Source organism: Podarcis raffonei, chromosome 9 (assembly GCF_027172205.1).
Source record: "Podarcis raffonei isolate rPodRaf1 chromosome 9, rPodRaf1.pri, whole genome shotgun sequence".
NCBI lineage: Eukaryota > Metazoa > Chordata > Lepidosauria > Squamata > Lacertidae > Podarcis > Podarcis raffonei.
The window spans coordinates 30,503,731-30,529,029 of record NC_070610.1 but is presented as its reverse complement, the minus strand read 5'-3'; the positions used below and the strand labels follow the sequence as shown (position 1 = coordinate 30,529,029).

General features: G+C 43.3%; 2 protein-coding genes across 7 annotated transcripts in view; one reads left to right on the top strand and one right to left on the bottom strand.

Annotated features, from left to right (window-relative positions):
• Positions 1–3,607: 3,607 nt before the first annotated feature.
• RWDD4 (RWD domain containing 4) lies at positions 3,608–11,141 on the bottom strand. The gene is made up of 7 exons (XM_053402826.1): positions 10,976–11,141; positions 7,564–7,644; positions 6,724–6,833; positions 6,489–6,633; positions 5,917–6,034; positions 5,179–5,228; positions 3,608–5,030 (listed from the first exon to the last, which is right to left on the bottom strand). Exons 1-7 carry the CDS (start codon positions 10,997–10,999, stop codon positions 4,917–4,919), a joined length of 642 nt encoding a protein of 213 aa, XP_053258801.1. The 5' UTR covers positions 11,000–11,141; the 3' UTR covers positions 3,608–4,916.
• Positions 11,142–11,571: 430 nt separating this feature from the next.
• Positions 11,572–25,299, top strand: part of TRAPPC11 (trafficking protein particle complex subunit 11) — a 73,683-nt gene continuing 59,955 nt past the window's right edge. For 3 of the 6 annotated variants that reach the window (XR_008332086.1, XM_053402508.1, XM_053402507.1), the window contains exons 1-9: positions 11,716–12,005; positions 12,216–12,444; positions 13,994–14,163; positions 15,057–15,127; positions 15,864–15,978; positions 16,744–16,843; positions 17,584–17,657; positions 18,035–18,131; positions 24,607–24,740. Coding sequence is in view for 5 of the 6 variants with exons in the window: in XM_053402508.1 (XP_053258483.1) it covers positions 12,241–12,444; positions 13,994–14,163; positions 15,057–15,127; positions 15,864–15,978; positions 16,744–16,843; positions 17,584–17,657; positions 18,035–18,131; positions 24,607–24,740 (965 nt within the window). In the remaining variant the exon portion in view is untranslated. Of the gene's footprint in view, positions 11,620–11,714; positions 12,006–12,215; positions 12,445–13,993; positions 14,164–15,056; positions 15,128–15,863; positions 15,979–16,743; positions 16,844–17,583; positions 17,658–18,034; positions 18,132–24,606; positions 24,741–25,299 lie in introns of those variants that run through there. The other 3 variants (XM_053402506.1, XM_053402509.1, XM_053402505.1) reach the window with 3 other exon arrangements.

The window sequence follows — 25,299 nt, the reverse complement described above, 5'->3', positions numbered from 1 at the left end:
CAGTTTGGTGAGGATTGTTACAGTTGCCTTACTGAATGAGATAACTAAGTCTGTTGAAACCACAACACAGGGCAAATTCAGATAATTGTATTAGAAGTTATAATTGGAAGCGACTTCTGCCTGCACATTTTTTAAGCAAAAGAACACAGCTGGAAGACAGAGGTGGTTTTGCTGCAATATATTCTTAGGCAGCCTCCTGATGTTTTGGACTACAAAGTCCGCTTACCTTAAATGGTACAGCACCTCTTACCCCCACCATGATCCGGCAAGGGAAAGGGTATCAGAATTTCCACCCAGGCTGGTTGCAACCCCAAAATTGGTCCTCGCACCGTCCTGGGAAGTGGGACTACAACTCCCATTAGTCCCAGCTCGGATGACCATTGGGGTGGGCTATTTTAAGATATTTTAATTACAAGGAAAGTGCAGAAGCAGAGTGTGCCCTACAATGCAACAGGCAACTAAAGATCAACCAGTGTGTCTGAAGTATTCAGATATCCTACCTTTCAAGGTTTTCCTTCAAGATCCTACCAATTCTGACTTCATGTCAAGTGGCAGCAGAAAGGAGACAAGCAATTTCGGTTTGTTTGTTTCCCCCCCAACTGGTCTATTCAGATAAATTGTCATGGTAACTAAATTTCTACTCTGCATAAACTGAGTTTCCTCTCCCTTGGGGAGCTATTGAATGAAAGCACTCCATTTTCCATACCTGGCAGTCTCAAATGTTAGTCCCGTCCCCCCATCAGCAGAAATACAGGTGTTCACGACAAAGATGTTAAATGTTTAATATCTGGATTCCTTTCATAGAAATTACTTTTGTGTGAAAGGCGCAATAATTTATGTAGGTATTCACTGCCCTAAAAATCACATAGCCGAGTGCCTGCATATCCTGTTCATTTTTGTGATGGCTCTAATTAAATTTCAAAGAAGCGCAGATATAACATCTATTTGTAGAAAGGCGGGAGTTGTCAAAATATAACTTGGCCTGTGATCCAATCTGTTGATCATGCTATTTAATTTACTTATTTGGGAGGATATGTAGGTTTGGATTCTATATGGATTCCCCTGTGGAAGGGGGTGGGGGAGAACTCATGGAGCAGGCGAAACTGTTTCTGGAGCAGTCTTCCTCTGCTAAAATTATCCCGCTCTCATCAGTTTTCCTTGTTTGAAATTGTTATTTACAACAGAAACATTCCACTAGTTTGCTCACAGCCTCAACACTAGGACATCCCATGCATTTATTTTATTCTGTGTGCTACAAGCCAACTCACCCACTGTTGCTCTATCTTCCCCCTTCCATGACGGCTATGTTCTACCCACACTGTTTGAGGCAGCATGTTACTAGGAATCTCAGGTTGGTGGAGCTTTGTTGCCAGTGTTTTTTCTAGAAAAAGAGGTGCTCACCATGAACGCCTCCCTTGTTCTCTTATAGTGGCAATGGCGCCCACCAGAGAGGTGCTGGAACTGAGTTCTGGCGAGTTCCATCTGGGGGAAAACACACCCGACCCCAATCTTGTGCTCATGTCCTGCTTGCAGCCTTCCAGTTGGTCACTGTGAGAACAGGATCCTGTGCTAGATAGGCCTTTGGCCTGCTGCAACAGGGCTCTTCATGCGTCTTGTAGCCTATTGTTACAGAGACACATAATGCTGCCCAGCCAAATTGAAGCAGGTTGAAGTCACAAAGATTTTAACAGCAGACTGAAATATGTGCTGAACTCTGCAGTTGAAGTTTCTGCTTAACTTTGGCCCACTGTATGCACAAGGCCTAAATGCAAATAAACACACAACACAGCAGATAAATATATATTTATTTAAACCCCTCCCCTCCCACAATAAAAATTAGATGGCATTAAGGCATCTTATACTCTATTACTATTTAAACAGTAAAGAGAACTTTTAGATACAAGACGGCACATCTATGCAAAATTCCGTTTTATCTACCCATTTGGTGGTTATATCCATCTCTTTATTCATTAACATATACAAGAAAACATGACAACTCCTATTTTTCCAAAGGAAGAAAATAACGAACAGAAATAAATGGCACTCAACATTTAGGGCGGGTACTGTGCTACCTTTTGAGAGGAAAAATACAAACTACCATAAATCCATTTCCAAGAGAGAAAATGTACTGGTGGGTTAGTTCTAGTTATTTTTTCATCACAGTTTTTCTTACAGTGGAATTCTACGCAGGTTTACTCAGAAGTTCTGAGTTCAATGAAGTGTACTCCCCAGTGTTTTTTGGACTGCAGTCCTATCAGAATTCTAATTACCAATTAAAAAATAATAATTTATCAAAAGTGAAATTATATTTAGCCCATCAACTTTGTGGATGAGTGAGGAACAGTAACTTCATAGATAAAAGGTAAGATTCATTGCTGTGAAATAGCAGTGGCTCTGGATCGAATAGGATAGTTTCATTTGTATTGGGAAACAGCTTGGGATGTGTATCTTTCGTTATGCTTATAAAAGAGGTGGGATGATTTGGCTGAAACTGGAGGGAGTCAGCAAGTAAGCCTTGTGGATTTCAATATTCCCCCATAATTAATGACCTGACGAGGTCTGTGGCCACTAGAGTATTAGCTAGAGTAACAAAGTGTATCCCAACAATTCACTAGCTTTCTATGCTGTAGTAGTAGTAGTAGTATTTATTGAATTTATATACCAGCCACTTACCCTGGTTACATGTTGATGTAATAATAAATCAAATAGTAGAAGGGTGTGTACAGTAGCCTCTACAGTGGCTACCGGCAATCAACCAAAGGTTTATGGGAAAAGGTTCATGGCTGGGATGAAAGGAGCTGGGAGAAATGATGGCATTCTGGGGCATAACTTTATTTTATTTATTCAACCAAATTTGAAAACTGCTTGACTGTAGTAAAACCTCTAAGTAGCTCACAAGAACTATTAAAATTATCAACAAAAACAGTTAAAGTCATTAAACACATTTAAAGTTAATTAAAATCAACTGTAAAAAAGATTAAAATACCCCAACTTCTATGCAAGGCAAGCAAATATTTAAATGAGGCTATTGGCTCATGAACCGTTGACTCCCATTGGCTGTAGCACTGCCCTGCTTCAAGTATGTCTATACATGCAGCTCTTTTCCAGCCTCTTCTGCTAGGATATTTCATCCAGAGATTAAACTTGCAACCAAATGTCTATGGAGCTTCTGCTATCCCATTCCACCGAGTTCCAGCTCCAAATGCAACAGTCACACCTAGTCTATCCAGTTGTATCTAAACATGGTTTGGGGCAGTGATGGCCAAACTTGGCCCTCCAGCTGTTTTGGGAGTACAACTCCCATCATCCCTAGCTAACAGGACCAGTGGTTGATACCTTCTCTTTTGTACCTCATGATCCTGTTTTGCTTTCTAGGACTGTGACTATATTACAGCTGGGAAGCTGTGCTAGAGGGAGACCATGGGATTGGGTTGAAAAATGCATTTCAAGAATACCATGGTTCAGGAAGATCCAATATTTTTTCCAAAATTTAGCCTGTCATTGTAGATTTCATCTGAAAAGCTGGATCAGTAATGAATAGTATTTGAAATAACACTGAAGAAGCTATGCAAGAAAGAAATATAAAATAAGACTAGCAGCTAGAGCATTAGATGATTCGCTTTCAGTTTTGCATGATTTAGTACAGGGTCAAACAGTATAAAAGCAAATTACATATTGTTATATTCAGAGTCCTGATAGTTGACATCGAAATAGAAGCAGACAATCTTCAACCTAATTTCTTTAAAGGCAAACATGTGATATGAAGAAAGTGATTATGGATACCAAAAACATTTCCCTCTAGGTAAGCACACCGTTTCAGATTACAATGTGTGAGGAACTGTCATTTTATAAAATGTAAATGAAAAAAGAGAGAATATGGCAGTTGATTCCAAACAGTGTTGTAGTAAAAGCTGATGTTTTCCTATATCAGTGTCCTCCTATTCATCATCCTTGGAGCCAGTTTTGCTTAGCTGAAAAAAAGAATAAAAGATTCAGTAGCTACCATTTTTCTTGGCCCCAGTCTGCAGATTTTCTGTTAACTTTTTTCTTTCTTAAAGGCAGGTATCTGAGACTGGTACTGCTAGTATTTAGAATGTCACAAAATTCAGTAACGGGTGTAAAAACCGATTTACTGCCAAAATGAAGAGAGCTCCTTATATAAAAAGTTGCTGAAAGGGTTGGAGAGACATACAGTAAAAAAAGAAACCCTGAGAGTATGGACCTGGGACTATAGCATTGATCAGAATCTCAGTGCATGGAAACAAAAAGGTTTATCTTGGCCTGGGGCAGTTCATCAGATGCTTTGTGGCAACCTTAATGAAACTCAGAAGACATGTTTTACCACTTTATTAGACAGCCTGCCTGGACAGCCCTTAAAGTATTGTTTTTTTTAATTAACATTAAACTACTAAAAAGTTTTATTTGTTGTGATTCTTCTGTGATCATTCCTTCACACATGCAAACCATCACTTAGCACTATAGTCAATGGCCTTGTTTGCATATCACTTTATACCATGGTGAGCTTAGCTGTAGTTTAAAAGTGAATGTGCAGTGTGATGAAGTACAGGGGGGAAATTAGGCATTGGTTTAAGGTGATATGTGAAGCAGGCTAGTGTACAACATAATTACAACAATGGAGGAATGCAAGCATGCAGGGAGATGGCAATTCCACATGAGGGCATTGAACTTATTTGTAAACAGTTAACCTGTATTAATCACATATTTACAAACACTGGGAACATCACACAATATTTTGATTTCCACTTTCTTGCATATTCAGTATTATATATCAGATTTGGTTGAAAAGCTCTAACAATTACTATTCTTTTCATGAAAGTGGTAGGCTGGTTAGCCAGTACTTCTGAATTTGTTTAAAAAAATATGTGGACATAATTCAATAGGATTTCTTTTCATGTTTAGGATAAGTGCCCTAAAAACTTATCAAAAGGAGAAAGTATCCCAAATAACCTTGGAATTAAAGGTATCTCAAAACTAGTACAACAATTCAGGAAGACTGAAATACTTACATGCTACATAAGGACAAGAAGAGAATCCAAATGCCATCCATGTCCAAAATGGTTAACAAAAAGAAGAGAAAGGGAGAGAAACAGATTAAACACTGCTGAAGTCTCTTAAATATATATGTATTAAATAATTTTCAACTGCGATGTATGTTACCTTTATTACATCAACCCAATTCCATCCTCGAGGAAGCTCTCCTTTGTGATCTATTCAAAACACCACAAACAAGCTGTTAATTTTCAAATTTCAGATTTTAATTAACCACTTCCTGGTTTGCAGCAAACCACAGCTTGCTGCAAGATTCAAAATGCAAACTATTATTTGCAGCCACACACTAAATAATTAAATGGGGAGTGGGAAGGAAGGACAACGGGAACACAGGGATCATTCTCATAGTGCAGGGGTCAGCAATCTTTTTCAGCCGTGGGCCGGTCCACCATCCCTCAGACCATGTGATGGGCCGGACTATATTTTTGGGGGAGGAAATGAATGAATTCCTATGCCCCACAAATAACCCAGAGATGCATTTTAAATAAAAGGACACATTCTACTCATGTAAAAACACACTGATTTCCGGACCGTCTGTGATTGAGGAGGCGATTGGGCCGCATCCGGCCACCGGGCCTTCGGTTGCCTACCCCTGTCATAGTACCAAACCATGGCTTGATCTTTTTATGGGAGCCAACTCAATAACTACTGAAAGATTAACTGTAGTCACACACACACACACAGAGCTTTAATAAACATTATCCTGCACAAAAATATAAACTTAATATACAAACATTGGTAAAATCCTGTACTTTGACAAACATTTGTTAAATCTCCTAATTCATACAATAACAAAATGCATCTTTAAAAAAAATCTAAAAGAAACATGAACTACACCATACACACCTGTTTTATCTGCTAACTTTCGTTTTTGTGTTTTGGTCAATTGTTCCTTTTTCTCTTTTTTCTTACTAGTTTGTGCTGCATCTGGATGTCCTGTTGAGATGCAGTTGTTCAAAGCTGTCTAAAAAACGTAATTTGTTAATAAGATATTTCTGTAATTTATTGGCACTTTCTCTCATCCTTGGGTTCCCATTTAGTAAAGATCCAATTGCTTCAGATCTTCATCTATACTTTTCTACACTGGAAACTTTGCATTTACTGGCTGTGAAAGCTCATTATGAGATAAGTATATTTGTGTTGCGGCTTATCATAATCCTTGTTGACAATACATGGAGTTTTATATATTGTAGCCAGTGAACAATATACAATTCTAGGTATGATAATCAGCCATTTTTACTAACAACATCCAGAATACCGAATTGTACCTGAGGCAAACAGTTACTAGTTTACTATAGGAAAGTGAAGCTTTTCTAGAAATGTGAACTTATTCTTGCAGTGGCAGTTTGGCATTAACCTCTTAATATTTGGGGGAAAACACTAGTATTTTGAGATATATAAACAAGTTATCAGCTTACCGCAATATTAATGGGTTGGTTTTCCATAAACAGCTCTTTATTATCTTTGGCATATTCAAAAATTGTGTATGTCATAGAGGTACCAAGGTTAACTTCAACTTCTTCCATTAATTTGTTCAATATACTTTGCTTTATAGTGGAGGCTCTAGGAGAAATAATAGAACCTCTTTTAGGGATAGATGCAAAAGAAGGCTATTCCAGAAGGAATGCCACTATAAGAATCTGGAATACTTACATAGAGTTATTGAAGAATGCATCCATAGAGATGACTGGAGCAGTTTGAGGGTATGTTTCTGGCCATGATATTTCTATTAGGAAAGCTTTAGGGTCTCCATTTTCACCTATCTGGAAAATATTTATAAAGCATGGCAGTGTAAGAAGAATCCAGAAAATCCCCCCCCCCCAATTTTTAAACCAATGGAAGAAATACTGAAATATATTTGTTTTATAACAAGGATCCTTCACTGTTGATTTTTATTATTATCATCAACCATAGAATTGAGTCTTCAGATAAGACGACTGCAACACTAATCGATAGAAATGTAAAATATTACTTCACAGGAATCCATGCAGCTGCCATTAGAAAACAATAATAAAAAAGACATTTGCTCCATAGGTAACTTTCCTCATTCTGAATAAACACAGTATTATTACTGTTTAATTATAACTTCAAATTATTCTTAATTCAAATAATTATTGCTTAATTCAAATGAGATTGCTGGATAACAGCATGAATCTGAGCTCGACTTCACAAATTACATGCTGTCAATCCTATGAAAATAAATGTGGCTATTGAAGTTAAAAGTTAAATATTCTTTCATTCACAACTGTATTAGACAGGTGGTGTACTTTTTTCTTTAAAAAATTGTTACCCACTTTTCCTATAAAATAATCCCAAAGCAGAGTACAATAGCTAAATCACAGTAAATGCATGCAATTAATCAAGAAATCAATTTAAAAAAAACAGTAAAAACTATGAGCTACCTCAGATACATGCATATGTCTTGGAAGAATTGGGACTCAGTTCAAGTCAACATAGATTACTTTTCTGTAATAAAACCTCATGCAAACTCACCCTATATTGAAAGGAAATGGGGCTAAGTTCCCTAAAACACTCATCACCTTCATAAATAGAACGTAATGCTTCTAGCTCCATCTGAAGGAAAGAACAAGAAAACTATTAATATTTTTAAAAGCTAAAGAGAACATTTGCACAAATCTTTAAAACACAAAATAGTCCTAAGGGTAATGCTGCAGGAAAGGGCCAAAGATACTTAGCCAGTAGTGGTCTTGGTCTCCTATTTGCTTCTTAACCATTTAAATTGTGTACAATCTGTTTAAGTATTAATATTTGATATTAATTTCATCACCTTCAACCTTAGTTCAAAATAATTTTTAAAAAGAGAACATTAAATAAAAAAGGGTTTAATGCTACTACTACTGATGCGCTGTGGGTTAAATCACAGAGCCTAGGGCTTACTGATCAGAAGGTTAGCAGTTCAAATCCCCACGATGGGGTAAGCTCCCATTGCTCGGTCTAGCAAGCAATGTGGTCTAGCAAGTGGTTTAGCAAGGTCCCAGCTCCTGCCAACCTAGCAGTTCGAAAGCACGTCAAAGTGCAAGTAGATAAATAGGTACCGCTCCGGCGGGAAGGTAAACGGCATTTCTGTGCACTGCTCTGGCTTCACCAGAAGCGGCTTAGTCATACTGGCCACATGACCAGGAAGCTGTACGCCAGCTCCCTCGGCCAGTAAAGCGAGATGAGCGCCGCAACCCCAGAGTCATCCGCGACTGGACCTAATGGTCAGGGGTCCCTTTACCTTTACCTTACTAATGATAACACCAACCTAGCAGAGGTGTATTATGTTGGGTATGAAATAAAAGAAAGACGATAAACAATATGAATACTTTATAGGAACAAATGTTTTCAACTACAGGGATTATTATCCAAAGCGCACTACAGTCAATGATACAGGTGACTCCTAACTTACATGGGGGCTAGGTTCTGGCCACCTGCAAGCATAAATGAATTGTGTGTTAAGTGGGGAAGCACCCTGCTGCACTTCAAGCTTGCAAGGAGACCTGCCCCAAAGAGGATGTCCCCTTTGGGCTCTGGGGAGGGTCTCCTCGTGAGCTGGAGGCGCAGCAGGGCTTTATTGAGGCACTTCAGGTCTTTCCCCCTAATTCTGGTTTCCAGTGCCGTGCATATGCGCAGTCACACATCACTTGAATACACGTAACTGGGGTGGGTGGCTGTACTTTTTTCTGGACAGAACCAAAGCCCTATTTTATTTTGCATGTGCTTTTTTAAAAAAAAGCAGTTATGATTAATTTTCACTGTTTTGTACAAGACCTTAAAACGCATATACACATGGAGAAAGATTGTAGGAGTATTCTGTGCATGGTACTCCCTATACAGTGGTACCTCGGTTTACAAACTTAATCTGTTCCGGAAGTCCATTCTTAAACCAAAACCGTTCTTAAACTGAGGCGCGCTTTCCCTAATGAGGGCTCCAGCCGCCGGTGCCTTTCCACCGTTCAGATTCCATTCTTAGACCGAGGTAAAGTTCGCAAACCAGGACACTACAGTTTTGTGAAGTTCGTAAACCGAATAGTTCGTAAACAGGGCTATTCTTAAACTGAGGTACCACTGTAACTTTTTGATCCCCCCACTTATGGACAATAGTGCCTTGTGTCATACTTCAAGCTACAGTACTTTGAAAGTCTCCCCTATGTCCCTTGCTTTACAACCCATTTACTATGTGGCCTGGGAGACTGCTGTTTTGAGAAACAGAAGCCCAAAGTTCCATTAGGCATATGCTCTCGAATGCAGTTCTTTAAATCCAAGGCAAAGTTAAGAAAAGAAAACATGAAAATACATATTATATACAACAGATAAATTTGGATATTTGTATTTATCTATAGAATTGATAGAATTATTCAATATGAAGAATACAACAAAAATTATGATCCAAATCCAATGTTTACATCTTGTCGAAACTGAGTATGTAATGAACACCTAACTGCTGAGTTTTCTACTGTGTAGCAAAAGTAAAGATGGTAGCTTGTCTTTGTGAATGTAGATGTGGGGTCTGTGTGTCTGGTCTGCAGACTCTCCCACCAAGCTATGGTCCCACCAAGCTATGCTCCCTACCGGCTTTCAATCAGGGCAGAGGTTTTCAACCTTTTTGAGTCCACGGCTCCCTTGAGCAACTACATTCTTTCAGTGGTACCCCTGTGGGGCTCAAAAGCCCAGTTATGTCACCCCTTGCCTGCAGAGCAGGCAGACTCTCACCTTTTTGAACATTCTCCCTTGTGGAGTGTTCCCTCTGCTTCCTCTCCCCCTCTTCTTGGGAGTCCTCTGGGCAGCTAATACTGCTGCCTCTGCCCTCTGAGCTGCCCCTCCCTGCCCCAAAGAGGGGTGCCTCCACACACTGCCCCATAGGGGCCTGGGACTTGTCTGTCCATTCCCAACAGCAAGGGCTGGTGGACTGGCTAGCTGGTCTCCCTCACCCGCTTGCTTGCTTACTCTGAGGCTGCTTCAGCTCCTGGCAACCAGCACCCCCTGACCAGCCCCAGAGGCAGCATTCGCCTGCGGAGCTTGCAGCCAGGTCTGCCACAATTAACAGCTGTGCAAGCCTTTGGGAGGCTGAGACGCGAGAGGGCATCAGAGGATGAGGGAAGGAAAGAGGGATAGATGACAGTGTTGCACCCATGACCATCATTCAAGGCATCCCAGGGTGCCATGCCACACTAGTTGAAAAACCACTGAATCAGGGTATTGCCTACTTGGTGTTGACAACTGTAGTGAGTAAATTACCAAAATTATCCTGAGGTTTTTAAGCATGCTAACTTCTGTAATGTAGGGGTGGGCCCAAACAGATGGAGGTGCAAAACAGTGGTTTAGCAAGGCAAGTCTGTTCAGAATTAAGGAACAGGATGTCTCTGCACATAAGCTCTGCTCTAGCACTTGAGATCTGGATTTGAACCAAGCTCGCAAGACCCTTCTGCAAAGATGCCCACTCTTGCAACCCATCTCCCCCCGCCCCCAGCAGCCTAATTCTTGCTATTGTCAGGACACTTCAGAGTCAGGAAACCTTCCGGATCTTCTGCAAATTACCTAGATATCCATTAGTGAGTGCTAGTCTAAATTCTGCCCACCTCTGCTCTGTTCATAGAATTGGAGAGTTGGAAGGGACCACAAGGATCATCTAGTGCAACCCCCTGCCATGCATCTGTCTCATATGGGGATCGAAATTGCAACCTCTGCATTATCAGGACCGTTGCTCTAAGCAACTGAGCAATGCCCCATGTTGCCTGTACAAGCTTTTGGCTGCGGCAGGCAGAAGCTCAACAGGTGCAGCGCCTGCCCCCGAGAGGCAGAGCGGGGCGGGGGGAGAACTTCGCCTGTTGATTCTCTACTTGTGCAGCGGATGAAACTCTGCCCTTCTCCCCATCATCACTAAAACCTTTCAATCCTCACTCACCTCCTGGTCTTCGTTCGCCGTCATGGCGCGACACCGGAGGAAACAGGAGCGCCCCCCCCAACCCCTTTCACTGCCCACCGTCCCTCCTCCCAGGTGATCGCGACGCCCTCCTCTCCGCCAGGGCGAGATCCACGCAGCCCCGACTGATCCCGACAGCCGCCTACCCGTGCGCGTGCGCCGAAAATGACAAGGGGAGGCGGGGTCACGGCACCCGCGTCTTCACCGCCCTTCCTATTGGACGCGGGGGTCCACCCTTCCGCGTCTTGTTCCCGGCTGTCTATTGGCCACAGGCTCTTTCAGACACGCCCTCTGGCTCGCTTCGGTCCCTTATGCCAGTCCGGCCTCTTTCCTGGTCCTCATTGGCTCTTCGTCGAACTCTAACACCGCCCGCGCTCCAATGGTTTCGTCCCTTGATGAGTCTTGGCGCTCATTGGTCAGCTGGAGACGTCGCTCTCAGCTGGTTTCGCACCCCCACTCCCAACCCCCGGCTTGTTTGCTGGGCTCTTCAGTCAGGCCTTGGGCTGCTGCTGCTGGACCCTTTTCCCTTCTTTCCTCCGTGGTTCGGTAGGGCCTTTCCCATGGACTGCGCCGGCCGCCTGTGGCGCTGAGGGGAGCCGCTTCTTCCTCACCTTGCAGCGGCGCAGGTGCGGGTGGAGCGGGGCCGCGCAGGGCGTGGTGGGCTGCGAGGGGAAGGGGACGCGGGAGGGTCAGGCGCTGTCAGCTGTCGGGAGCGCCATGACTGGCTCCGGGAGGGGCTGCGGAGGAAAAGCGCCGGCCAGCGGCCTCGGGCGAGCAGGGACACCGCCGAGAAGCTCGGGGAAAGTTGGGCGAAACCTTCTAGGAAGCCGCTTGGTCATTCATGGCTAAGCCACAAATTTATTTCAGGCTGCGGAGTTTGCAAAGCTAAGCCGGGTCCGGTATGGTTTCAGATTGGTTGGGAACCGCGTGTTGAGATTCCTGGGTTGGACTGGATGACCCTTGGAGTTTTTTCCAGCTCTACAATTCTTTGATTCCATATACTGCTATTAAGGTGGGGGAAGCTACGCCTCTTTCAATCCTAAGATTTCATTTACTATTGCATGTCGTATCAGCTTGCATTTGGGAAGAATTTAGTCAGAAGTATTTTTATTTTTTTTAGCAGAGGTTTTTCTTTCTCTTTGACTATTGGTGTCCCAGCATAACGATAAATTTATCTGAGTAACAGACCAGTTCATTGAAAATGTATACTTACATGTTTCAGATTTCCCTGCAAACCAACCTTAACGATGAGCCCTTCACAATGGGATTTTCCTGTGGAACTATGCTGCCGTCCTATGGCCTTCGTTACACTCACGGGTTTGGATGTAGTGTATAATGCTGTTCATCGGGCAGTTTGGGACGCCTTTTGTGCAAACAGGAGAGCGGACAGAGTACCAATTTCTTTCAAAGTACTCCCTGGGGATCATGAATATCCTAAATGTAGGACAAAGGTATTGTTTTTTGTTTTATGTTTGGAAGTAAAGGATTATGTCTTGATTGTAAAATATATTTAATATGAATTACTTGCTATTTGCAGTGATTCTTGTAATTTTTTGTATAATCAGTTTTCCACTTGAAGGTTAATTGAATGCTGGAATCAGCTAAAGGGATACTTTCAAAAGGAAGCATATAATTGTAGCTTAAATCTAAAAACTGAGTTACTATATAGGCTAGAAGCCTTATTCTGTATCTGACACAAACCAAAGCATGCTTTGCAACTCTACTTGAGACTATTTTAGGAATAAATTGACAGTTCTCACAATGGAGGGATTTAGAAAGTGGAGTCACCCAAGAATCCATATTGAGACTTCTGTTTTTAACTTGTCCGTTTGAGTTAGGGGTGAACAGTGAAACAAACAAAAAAATTGTGAGGCGCTCCAAAACATTCTTTCCAGACTGGGTGAATGGGCAATAAAATGGCGAAAGCAATTCACTGTAAGTGAGTATAAAGTGATATACACTGAGGGACAGGAAGTCCTGATTTCTTATATATGCTAGTTGAGTCTGACCTGACTGACCTGGAACAAAGTCTTGGGGTTTTAGCGGATAGTTCTATGAAGATGTTGTTTCATTGTGCAGTAGCTGTTAAAACGGGAATATCACATTAGGAATCATTAGGAAACAGATTGGAAATTAAAAAACCAGTATTATAATACCATTGTACAAATCTTTGTTGAGGCCACACTTGGAACGCTATCCACAGTTCTGGTCCCCTCACCTCAAGAAGGAAATTGTAGAGTTGCAAAACAATTTGGAAAAGTGCTACCAAAATGATCAAGGGGTTTGAGCAATTCCCCTGTGAGGAAAAGTTACAACATTTGTGCCTTTCTAATTTAGGGGGGAAATGGGAATGATAGAGGTGTATAAGATTATGCATGGTTCAGAGAACGTGGATTGGGAGAATCTCCCTCCTTTATGGTACTAGAATCCAGGACCTTGGAAGTTTCAGAATGGGCAAAAGAAAGTGCTTTGCTCAAATGCATAGGAATATGCTCCCCAAGATGTGATGGGCACCTACTTTAAAGAGAGATTAGGCAAATTCATGGAGGATAGGATTATCAGCTTCTGGCCATAATGGCTATTCTCTGCCTCCAAAGTCGGAATCTTTTAATATCAGGTGCTGGGAGGTGTAAGTGGGTAGAACACAGTTGTGTTCATGTCCTGTTTGCAAGGCTTCCAAAGGCATCTGGTTGGCCATTGTGAGAACAAGATGCTAGAGTAGATTGTGATTCTTGCTTTCTTACAATGAAGCATGTTTACGTAAAAAGTCCTCCTAAGTATAATGAAACTTTCCCCCACGTGTATTCTGCTCTAGGCAGTAAGATTGGTGATTAGCGTAGAGAAGAGAAAGGTTTGATCCTTTATTGTACTTCTGGTAGCCATGATAGAGAAGGACATGGAATAAAGCAGAATGTTTTAAGTCCTGGCATAAATATATCAGTCACCCAAACTTGTGTAAGAACAGAGAGAACAGCTCACCTTGTTTGTCAATGCTTGCAGAGAACAACGTATGAATGGTACATTCCAAAAGGAATCTTGAAGACTGGCTGGATGAACAAACATCTGAACTTGGTGCCTGCACTTGTTGTGGTGTTTTATGAACTGGACTGGGATGAGCCACAGTGGAAAGAAAAACAGTCAGAGTGTGCTACTAGAGTTGAAATTGTCAGGTATAACTTCAAAAGATTTCTTAGGTATTAGCTTAGTAATGGCTTAATGCAAACATATTTGGGGAAAAGTCATCATTCACAAGCTCCTTTCTTCCTCTTTCAAGACAGATAAGCAGGGTGCAATTCTGAAGTCATTGGGGCTTACTTCTGAGTGTAGAATTGCACTGTAACTTACATATGTAAGGGTGCTTTTACAGCAGAAGTCTAACCATAGGCTGGATTTAACTTAATGAGTTCCACTAGTGCAGTGGTTCCCAAACTGTGCTCCGTGGAGCACTTGGTCTCCCTGAAACATCTCCAAGTGCTTAGCAAATAAATAAATGCACGCCTTTGGCATAAAGGCAACAGTAGTACTCTATGACGATTTTCTCTCCTGAAAAGTGCTCTGCAACTGAAAAAGTTTGGGAACTAGTGGAAGCCAGTGCAAGGACCTCTGGAAGGACAACAGGGTTTTCTCTTTCTCTTCCCCCTGCCTCCCCCCACCCAGTTGGTGAGATGAAAGGGGTCATCATTCTGACTGGCAAACTGAAATGCTTGTGCTGACAGAATGATTGCTGTTGTACTATGTTGAATTCATCCCCATGTTTGAAATGCTACTTTTTTAAAAAGCACACATACCATCTTAGTTTACTTAGTTTACACCTTTGGGAAATCTAATGTAAGTGGAAAGAGAGAAACCCTGCTGCTGAGCTCTATTGCTTTCTTTAAAACAAAAACAGAAAGCCTCCTTTTAGTTAAGATTGTACTAAACGTTTGGTTTGACTTTACCCCCAGAGGCACACTTCATTGTCTCTTGAGACAGGCAACATTTATTACTAAACGTATTTTGCAGTATGGTCTAAAGGCTTGCATGCTTACCATCCTCAGTTTGATGTTATTCATTGTTCTTACAGGCAGAGTTTGCAGGGAAGAAACACAAAAGTTGCTGTGGTTTTGATTCAGAAGAAAACTCCGTTACCTCCAGGTGAAGTACAATTGAAATCTAAAATAACCAGATTTGAAATAAATGAACACAGTAAACTGAAGTTGTGAAATACACCTGTTTTTCAATAGAAGGCAGAAATGTGTGCCATAAAGAAAGTGTGTGTGTGCGCGCGGGGGGGGGGGGGGACTTTGTATTACTATAGGTTGAAAGTTTTTCAGTAGCAGTTATTTTATTTATTTCTAAACATTTTCATATACCACTGTATCATAGAAATATATCACAGCGGTTTACAACAATATCAAAACACACAATAAAATAAAAACAAGTTAAAAGCAAAAGAATTAAAAGCATACAGTATATCTGTCTTAACCCTTCGCTGGAGACAGATGAGAGAGCTGAGACTGGTTTGAAAACCAGGTTTTCTAGGTTCCTTTTTATTTGTGTCAAAAGCCTTTCACGCTGTCCTTACGGTGCAGGTTGACGTGCTTTTAGGAATCTAGTGCACCACGGGTTCGGATATATTGTAATCAACTGCAACAGCAGTGTTGTTCCTGTAGGTCTCGCGGTCTTTGTCTTTTCTTCCAGCTCAGAAAAAAATTTACTCCACATTTGGTTCAAAGGGGAACAATTCACCTTATATGTTGTAGTGCACAATGAACTCATTTGCATGTCATGTAAACTATGGTTAATAGCGTACCGTGAATGTGACAATCTGTCGCCCTTTGACAGATTTTCAGAAAGTAGATGGTTCAGCATTTTTAAAATTTTATTTTAGGAGAAGACGTTATTGCATCTGAAAGGGCAGCGGCTTTATGCAATGCTTGTGACCTCTCTGGAAAGTCACTGTTCGTTTTGCCACATACTGATCACCTTGTAGGTTATATTATAAGGTAAGTAAATTATGTGAGAGGCAGGTTTTTCTTTAGTTATTTTTTTACCATGGCCGAAATCATCCTCATGCTTGCTTGAGAGTCACATTGCACTCAGTGGAACTTGCTTCTGAGCAGTGGTGACTGGTACCTTTTGAGACTGGTGGAGAAGAAGGCAGGGAACCCAACAGTAGATGGAGCCAGAGGCAATGAAACGCAGAGCAAATGCTTTTCAGTTTTGTCTGCATCCTCCCTGCTGAGTTCTGCAAGGGCAACACTGAGACTAAGGAGGAACTGTCAAGCAATGCTACCCTGTGGACTGGTTGCAGTTGAAAAGACAGACAAGTGAGGCTGGCTGAGGGCAGACTGAGTTTGGTGAGGTAGCGCCCAGTTTGCCCTAATAGAACGGCCTCTGCTGCTTCTGAGCAATTATAAGGCTAGTTTTTAGAAAATAAGCATTTTAAAAACCTCTCCACAATTTAACACATTTTCTTTCATGTGTATTAAATCTCTACCAAGTGTGGTTACATCGACATTTTATGGAACTCTTGAATACACCCATTACCTACATGTTACGTATTTCTGTTGAAACGTAATGAATCCACCACCATTTTTTTTCTGGAAAAGCTGTGTCCTCCTGTTCCATGCTGCTGATATACATAAACTTTAAGTTTTATGGGAGAGAAATTAGGGTGAACGTGTTTGAAGCAAGGCAGGTAGTTATTGATATAGTGAAGTATTAAGACTCTTACTTCATTTTTACGCAGTTAACCTTTTCTTTCATAGGTTAGAGAATGCCTTCTATGAACACGCACAGACATACTACTATACAGAAATCCGCAGGGTGAAATCTCATAAAGAATACCTGAACAAAACAACACATCAGGTATAACTAGCAACTTTATTAAACTAGTTGGGCTACCAGTGCTGAAGAATTTAGAAGCACCGTTGCTGCAAATCCTGTTTTTATTGGTAGTTTTAAGAATATTTTATTTATAAATATTTTATTTATAAATAAATAAGTTTATTTTAGAATAGACTTATACTTGCCAAGTCACTGTGGTATTGCTTTGTGCTATTATCATTCCTGTTAGACATTTGGACAATATTGCCATTACAACCTGTCACTTTGGGAACCTGTCTTTCACTCTATAGGCATGGAAAGCAGACGGTGGTGTTTTTGTGTGTGTGTGTGTGTGTGTGTGTGAGAGAGAGAGAGAGAGAGAGAGAGAGAGGGGTGGGGGTGGGGGTGGGGGGGTGGGAAATATTGTTATTTATTTATTTCTTAATCTTCTACTCTTCTATGGTATATGCAGTGGCATATACCATAATGTTACAACCATATATTCTATAAGAATACAGACCATTTCTAAAATCATACCAGAATTCAAAACAAATCAAAATGCAACTTTAGCAGTAGCAAGAATAAAGCAAGTTGTATGTTAAAATCAGCATTAATGACACTAGGTGCTACACATTTAAAAGCAAGCCAAATCAGTATCCTTAATTTATGATGAAATAAATTGATTTGGGATTCATCTGCATTAGTGTTGCCTAAAGCGTCATATTGATGGCTTTAAAACTAATACCACCTTTTAAAAATATTGTACGTTGGTTGTGTTGCAGCTTCTGTTTGTTAGACACCAGTTCAAAATAGGATTCTTCAGTGAATTGAAGCAAGACACACAGAATGCTCTAAAGTAAGTACTTGTATGCAGAGGCTGGAATCATGGGACCCTCCCACCTTCCCCAGTCTAGGAAGAGAGGCATATCTTCCATTTGTGGGTGGGATGGGAGACAAAGGAGTGGAGAGCACCTTTCTACTGCCATTCTTAAAACGATTTATTGCCATTCTCCATGAGTAAATATGCACTGAAGCATTTTATGAAGAATATTTAATATATTTCCTTTCAAGTAATTTTACTCAAGAGGAGAGGCAACAGTAAACCTCTTTAATTCCAAAAGGACTCTGGGCCTTGCTGTTGTGGTCCAAAGAAAAGAAAAGCAATACATTTGGGGCTCACTAATTTATTCTACAACAAGTGAACAACTTCTAACTTTAACATTTCTTACTTAGAAATTACAGAACTGCATATAATCTTGTACATGAACTGAGAGCTCATGAAACAAACATATTGGAAATCAAGACTATGGCAGGATTTATAAACTACAAGGTAATGACTATTGATTTAACTTGGCCCTTCTTAGGACATTTTGTAGCAAAAATTCCTGTTCTGAGTGATTTAAGGACAAGGAACACTTAGTTGAATATCCTGAATGGATGTGAGGAGGCAGTATAGGCAGAATGAGTAAGGTAAAGCAATGTTCCTACAGACCTTAATGACCTTTCTTCATGCTCTTTGTATAAAGTATAGAGGCATAGTGTAATTGGTCCTCAACATAGTCATAAAAAGTTATATCTAGTAAATGGACAGAGGGCGGGTATGTTGGGTCATGAAGGATGGCATTGAAATTACAGAGGGTACAGTTTGTGCAATGATGAATAAGTAACAAGACCAGAAATCATAATCCTTTCTTAAATTATTGCCTATGGTTTTGTGTTATCCTGGAGGCTAGAAACGCTAAAAATAGTGAAATCTTGTGTGTCAGGGAACTGCCATCTGAGGCGCAGGAGGTGAAAGGGCTCACGGAGGGTGAGAGAGACCATTCAGCTGAGGAGGGAACCAGCAGGGGGAGAAGCGGATTTCCAAGGGAAAGTGAGTCGGAGGGAGGGCTCAGAGACACTTCAAGCGAGAACAGTGGGGAGGTTTCAGGACCTCCTATAGGGACACCCACTCCTCGCCGGAAACTGTCACGCCGAGAGTCCAGAAGACGCGTTTCCGTTAAGGAGCTTTTATGCTGGAAGAAGTTCCGTAAACGCCCACTGTCCGATTCAACGAGCGACTGATGGAGCCATGCTTAAGGAGCTCCGTCACAGACAGAGGTTTGTGGACTTAGCCAAACTCTGAGGGACTAGGATTTTACGCACAAGCAGCTCACCATCCCATCACAGCAATCGGACAGTCCCTGAAAGCAGCTTGTGCAGAGAGGCATCATGAGCAACCCAGCCGGAGCCGGGGGAGCAGGAGGAGCTGGAGAGGGTCCAAGCCTGGAAGAAAGGTACAGGGTGTTTGAAGTCCAGCTAGCACTGCAAACGGCGAGGCTAGAGGAAAGGAGGGCGCAGGATGCAGAAAAGGCAAAAGGCGCTACACTAGCAAGAAAGATGCTAGGATTGGTGCTGAAGTTTGGGGGGGACCCCAGGAACTACCAAGCCTTTAGGACAGAGATGCAGTATGCTCTCGAGCTGCAGTTTAATGACTTTCCCGACGAGGCATCGCGAGTGGCGTTTGTGATTGGCCATCTTGAAGGGGGGGCGAGAGACTGGGTCAGACCCCTGATGGCAGGGAATAGTGAAATGCTGAAGGACACGAGGAAGTTTTTTCGCGCCATGGATTTGATGTTTTCCAGCGAGATTGAACAAGGACTGGTGCGCAGACAATTGATGGCTTGTAAACAGGGTAGCCGATCGGTTCGTGAGTACTGGACTGAGTTTACAATGTTGATACATAAATTGGGCTGGGACCTATCGGCGGAACCCATTCAAATGCTCTTTGAAGAGGGGCTTTCTTCGGCGGTGAAAGACGAACTTTCCTGGGCGCCCAGGGCGGAGTCTATGGACCAGCTGACCAAATCAGCGCTGACCATTGGAGCGCGCCAGGAGGCAAGAGCCTTGGAGAAGCGGGAGGGGAAAGGAGAGCGTTGGAGGGATTTCCGCATTCCAGAGATTCCGGAGCCAAATCTCCCGCCAGGAGAGCCGATGGAAGTTGGAACAGCGCGCGCGCGCAGTTTCAAATCTCAGTGAAGGGAGGAAGAAGGAGGGAAAGAGCGCCAAGAAATGTTATCTCTGCCAGCAGCCAGGTTACTTTGCCAGAGTCTGCCCGCAAAGAAAGGAATGGCAAGGGATGGCAGGAGCTGTTGGGGGGAAGGAGGAGGGAGTCCAGGAGCCAGTAAAAGCCAACGCCTGGCTGCCACCGTCAGGGCACTGCAGCCAGGCCAAGGAGCAGTAAAAGTGCCCACTCCAGAACCTCCAAGGCCAGCCCTGGTAATAGAGGTGTTGCTAGAGCTGGCAAACGGATACCCACTAAAGACAAAGGCGCTGTTGGACTCAGGCAGCTCCTGTAATTTTATGAGTAAGGAGTTTGCAGCTGAACACCAGATACAGATACTCCCTTTAAGCAACCCCCTGCAGGTGACCACGATCGATGGGAGGGAGCTGCTGGGAGGAGAAGTTAGCCTACAGACCGTCCCAATGGTTATGAGGGTGGCCAGGCACACAGAAAGGACAGCGTTCAATGTGGCCACCCTGGGAGGGGCTCCCGTCATTTTGGGAATGAGCTGGCTAGCGTTGCATGATCCGCTAGTGGGCTGGCATCAGAGAGTGGTTTCCTTTGGGTCAGCACATTGCCTGGAACACTGCAGGGAGGGAAAGGTCCCAGAAGGGGCAAAAGCCTTTCTAGCAGGGACGGAAGTGGCGGACAAAGGGAAGGTGCCCAAACAATACGCTGACCTGAGCAAAGTCTTCAGCGAAAGGGAAGCAGATAAACTACCACCGCATAGAGCCTTTGACTGCCAAATTAACCTGGTCCCTGGGGCCCAGCTCCCCGTGGGCAAGCTGCACGCCATGTCAGACAGGGAAATGCAGGAGTTAAGGGAGTTTATTGATAAAAACCTGAAGAGGGGCTTCATCAGAGAGTCCAGAGCGGTGGGGGGGAGCCCAGTGTTTTTTGTGGACAAAAAAAACACGGATAAACCCAGGCTTGTAGTGGACTACCGGAGGCTAAATGCCGTGTCAGAACCAGTGACTTTCCCCATGCCCAGGATTGATGACATTTTGACCAGGGTGAGGAAGGGAAAGATATTCACGAAATTGGACCTGAGAGGGGCATACAACCTGATACGAATAAGGAAAGGGGATGAATGGAAAACCACCATGTTCACCCCTTTGGGGGCTTTTGAATATCTCGTTATGCCATTCGGATTGCAATCAGGCTCCGCATGTTTTCAATCGCTCATGAACCATGTCCTGGGACCTCTGCTCTACAAGAATTGCGTGGCCTTCCTCGATGACGTGCTGATATATTCAGAGAATGAGGAGCAGCATGTAAAGGATGTCAGGGAAGTGCTGAGCCAACTGCAAGCAAACCAGCTGTGGGTGAAATTGGAGAAGTGTCAGTTTCACACCAAGGAGGTGGAATTCCTGGGGTACCGCTTATCAGACAAGGGATTAGCTATGGATCCAGGCAAGGTCCAGGCGGTGCTGGAATGGAAGCCACCGAAAACGAAAAAGGATGTGCAAAGGTTCTTAGGGTTTGGGAACTTTTACCGTAAATTCATCAAGAACTTTGCCCACTTAACGGCTCCCATCACGGACTGTCTAAGCAGCAAGAAGAAATTCGTTTGGACGGCGGAGGCGGAGCAAGCATTTGAGGAATTGAAAAGGGCATTCGCTTCGGAAGAACAGCTCCTGCATGTGGATTTACAAAAACCCATGAGAGTGGAAACTGATGCCTCAGACCGGGCGGTGGGGGCGGTGCTGCTTCAGCCAGGGAGTAATAAGTCGGAATGGAGACCGTGTGCCTTCTTTTCGCGTAAGCTGAACAAATCCGAGAGGAACTACACCGTATATGATCGAGAACTACTCGCCATTCACGAAGCGTTCCGGAGATGGAGACATTTACTAATTGGTGCACAGCATAAGGTGCAAGTGTGTACGGACCACAAGAATCTGGAGTATTGGAGAACGGCACGAGTGCTCAACCAACGACAAGTGAGGTGGGCCCAGGAGTTCTCCAAATTCCATTTTGAAATTTGCTATGTGCCAGGTCCAGAAAACATCAGAGCGGACGCTCTCTCGCGCAAACCTGAATATTTGGAGGGGGAGGGAGCGCCTGAAGAGAGACATATTATCCCAGAGGACCACTGGGTGTGTGGGGCAGCCTGGGTGGGGCAAAGGGAACTGGTAGAGGGAACGGTAAATGATGAATACGCCCAGAATAAGCTCAGAGGTTTAAGGGGAGAGGGAGAAGACCCCGGAGGTTTTGAAGAAAGAAACGGGGCATTGTATTACAAAGGGGCACTATATATACCCGAAGGGGAATTGAGGGGGAGAGTACTCAAACAGCTGCACGACAACCCCACAGCGGGGCATTTTGGGCAACACAAGACCATGTGGTTGGTGACCAGGGAGTTTTGGTGGCCCAAGGTGAGGGAGGATGTACGGGAGTATGTGAGAGGGTGTGACCAATGCCAGAGAGCCAAGGGAGAAAGGCGGGCGCCAGCGGGGTTATTAGAACCGTTACCAACACCAGAACGACCGTGGGAGGCGGTATCGATAGATTTTATGACTGATCTGCCTAAATCCCAGGGGAAAACCGCCATACTAGTCGTAGTAGACTTGTTAACTAAGATGGGTCACTTTGTAGCTTGCTCACATGCAGTCACGGCGGAAGAGACAGCGAAATTGTTTGTAGAACATATTTTTAGGCTGCATGGCGCCCCCTTGAGGGTGGTCTCCGACAGAGGGAAACAGTTCACGTCCAGATTCTGGAGGAAACTTATGAGCTTGTTGCACGTAGAGGTCAACTTTTCGACTGCCAGGCACCCTGAGACCAATGGGCAGGCGGAGAGGGCAAACGGTATCCTCCAACAATACCTGAGGTGTTATGTCAATGACAGAGAGAACGATTGGGTCGAAAAGTTGGCGCTAGCAGAATTTGCTTACAATAATGCGGAGAATGTGTCCACCGGGATGAGCCCCTTTTTGGCTAATTATGGGTGCCACCCCAGGGCGTTTCCAGGGGGAGGAGGGGAGAGATGGAGTGTCCCGGCCGCTGAACATTTTGTAGAAGAAATGGAAGCGATCCATCGTCAACTCCAACTCAACTTAGAAAGGGCCAAAGAAGAATATAAGAGGCAGGCAGACAAGAGCAGAAGGGAAGGTGAAACCATTAGGGTGGGGAGTCAGGTCTGGCTATCAACCCAAGGGTTGCCGTTCAAGGGGGGTTGCAAAAAATTGAGACCCAAAAGATTGGGACCATTTGAGGTCATCCAACAGGTCAACCCAGTGGCTTTCAGACTCCGGTTACCGAACCACATGAAACTGCACCCAGTATTTCACAGGTCATTACTGTCACCATATAGGGGGGAAGGTGCAGGGGTATCCACACGGGGGCCAGTCTTAGAAGAAAGGGAAAGCAGCAACCATGTGGCGGAAATCATCGACTCCAGGTGGAAGGGTAATCAGGTGGAGTATTTGGTCGCGTGGGAAGGGGAACCGGAGTCAGAAAACACCTGGGTGACGGCAGAGGAGGTCAGTGATGAGATCTTGATCGAAACGTTCCACCGAAGGTTCCCCAGGAAACCTCAGCCAGTAGCGAGGTTCAGGAGGGAGTACTTTGGCACCACCGATGATGAGGAGGAACTGGAAGGATTCAGGGAATCGGAGTTGGAAGTAGGAACAGACTCCGATGAGGAGGAGTACTTGGAAACCGGAAACAGCAACAGGTGGAGGGAAGTGTTCGAAACTTCGGAAGATGAGGGAGGTTCTTTCAGGGGTTTTGCTCCCTCGCCTCCCGCAGAGGAGGGGAGGGAAGGGGGTGAAGGGGGCCCTGGAGGGGAGGTGGATGTCAGGGAACTGCCATCTGAGGCGCAGGAGGTGAAAGGGCTCACGGAGGGTGAGAGAGACCATTCAGCTGAGGAGGGAACCAGCAGGGGGAGAAGCGGATTTCCAAGGGAAAGTGAGTCGGAGGGAGGGCTCAGAGACACTTCAAGCGAGAACAGTGGGGAGGTTTCAGGACCTCCTATAGGGACACCCACTCCTCGCCGGAAACTGTCACGCCGAGAGTCCAGAAGACGCGTTTCCGTTAAGGAGCTTTTATGCTGGAAGAAGTTCCGTAAACGCCCACTGTCCGATTCAACGAGCGACTGATGGAGCCATGCTTAAGGAGCTCCGTCACAGACAGAGGTTTGTGGACTTAGCCAAACTCTGAGGGACTAGGATTTTACGCACAAGCAGCTCACCATCCCATCACATTGTGTGTGTTTATTTGATTTTATTATATTGAATTCTTCTATACTGAATCACATGAAGTATATGGATTAAAACATCTTTCTACTTTTAACTTTTAAGTTCCATTCCCCCCCCCCCCCATTCAACTTATTCTTCTTTCAGATTCAAGTAAGTGAAAAGTTTTGGTAGAAATTATTCTTCCCAAGTTTTCATGTTAACATGGGAACGCACCCGTGAGAAGAGCATTCTCCTATAAATGCAGATAGGTTTCTCCTCATCAAATTTTTTCTGAGGGGGAGTCTGTTGCCCATTGCTGTCCTTGGCATCTTTGCGATGATTTGAGGTTACTTCCTGTGAATAACTGGAATTTGTGCTTCTATTACATTTTGACTTTTCATTTTGACTGTCTGTAGGAAAAAATGAAGTAGTCTGAAAGGGCAGAGAGGAACATAGTTAATATAAAACTAATGTGTATTGTACTGTTACTGTTCACCTACAACAACTATTCTGTTGTAGTTGTCAATCTGGTATACCATTGAAAAATATTTTAATCAAAGTGTTCTAATTTCAAATCTTTTCAGATTTGTCGCCTTTGTTTTCAACATAATACACCGCTGGATGCAATTGCACAGTTCAGAAAACACATAGATTTGTGCAAGAAAAAAATTGGGAGTGCTGAATTGGCTTTTGAGCATGCTGCCTGGATGTCAAAACAGTATGTTTTTACTTAGTAATTTTACTACTGTGATTAGTGAATTGGTGAGCTTATTCAAGCTGCACGGTGTTGCTTTTGGTTTGCAAGTTATTACATAAACCTTATGACATTCCACATCAGTTACAGCTGTAGCTCTGGGAGGAAGGTTGCCATTATACACATTCTACAAATGAAGAACCTGAGGCTTAAATGACTTGCCTCAAGCTACTGGGATGTGAACCAAAGTGACTGGTGCAAGCCTCAAATTCTTTTGTGCTTGTTACCTAGATTTCAGTGTTTTCTGTTCCAGATACGTTTCAGAGAAGAAATGGGGAACATATTCAGGGCTACACTAGAAATAAATATATAGTGAGCTAATCTATAGCGAGCCAGAGAATGTCCGCCAACTTGCATATTCTGTTAACAAGTTACCATCTGCATGCACCTATCGTACATGTAGTAGATAGTAAGCATTGCAGATGTTAATCACATGCATAATTCTGGGATCATTAGAAAGTTTGAAACAAATAATAGAAATCATGAGAGTTGAGACCTGTAGTGATATATTTGGTGGGTTCCT

Bases quoted from the DNA above. Each gene is read 5' to 3' on its own strand.
- RWDD4 (XM_053402826.1), bottom strand. From the start codon at position 10,999: ATGACGGCGAACGAAGACCAGGAG. The intron at 6,035-6,488 runs GTAAGCTGATAA...TACGTTTTTTAG, and splicing joins ACCAACCCATTAATATTGCG to ACAGCTTTGAACAACTGCAT. The intron at 5,031-5,178 runs GTAACATACATC...GTCCTTATGTAG, and splicing joins ATTGGGTTGATGTAATAAAG to CATGTAAGTATTTCAGTCTT.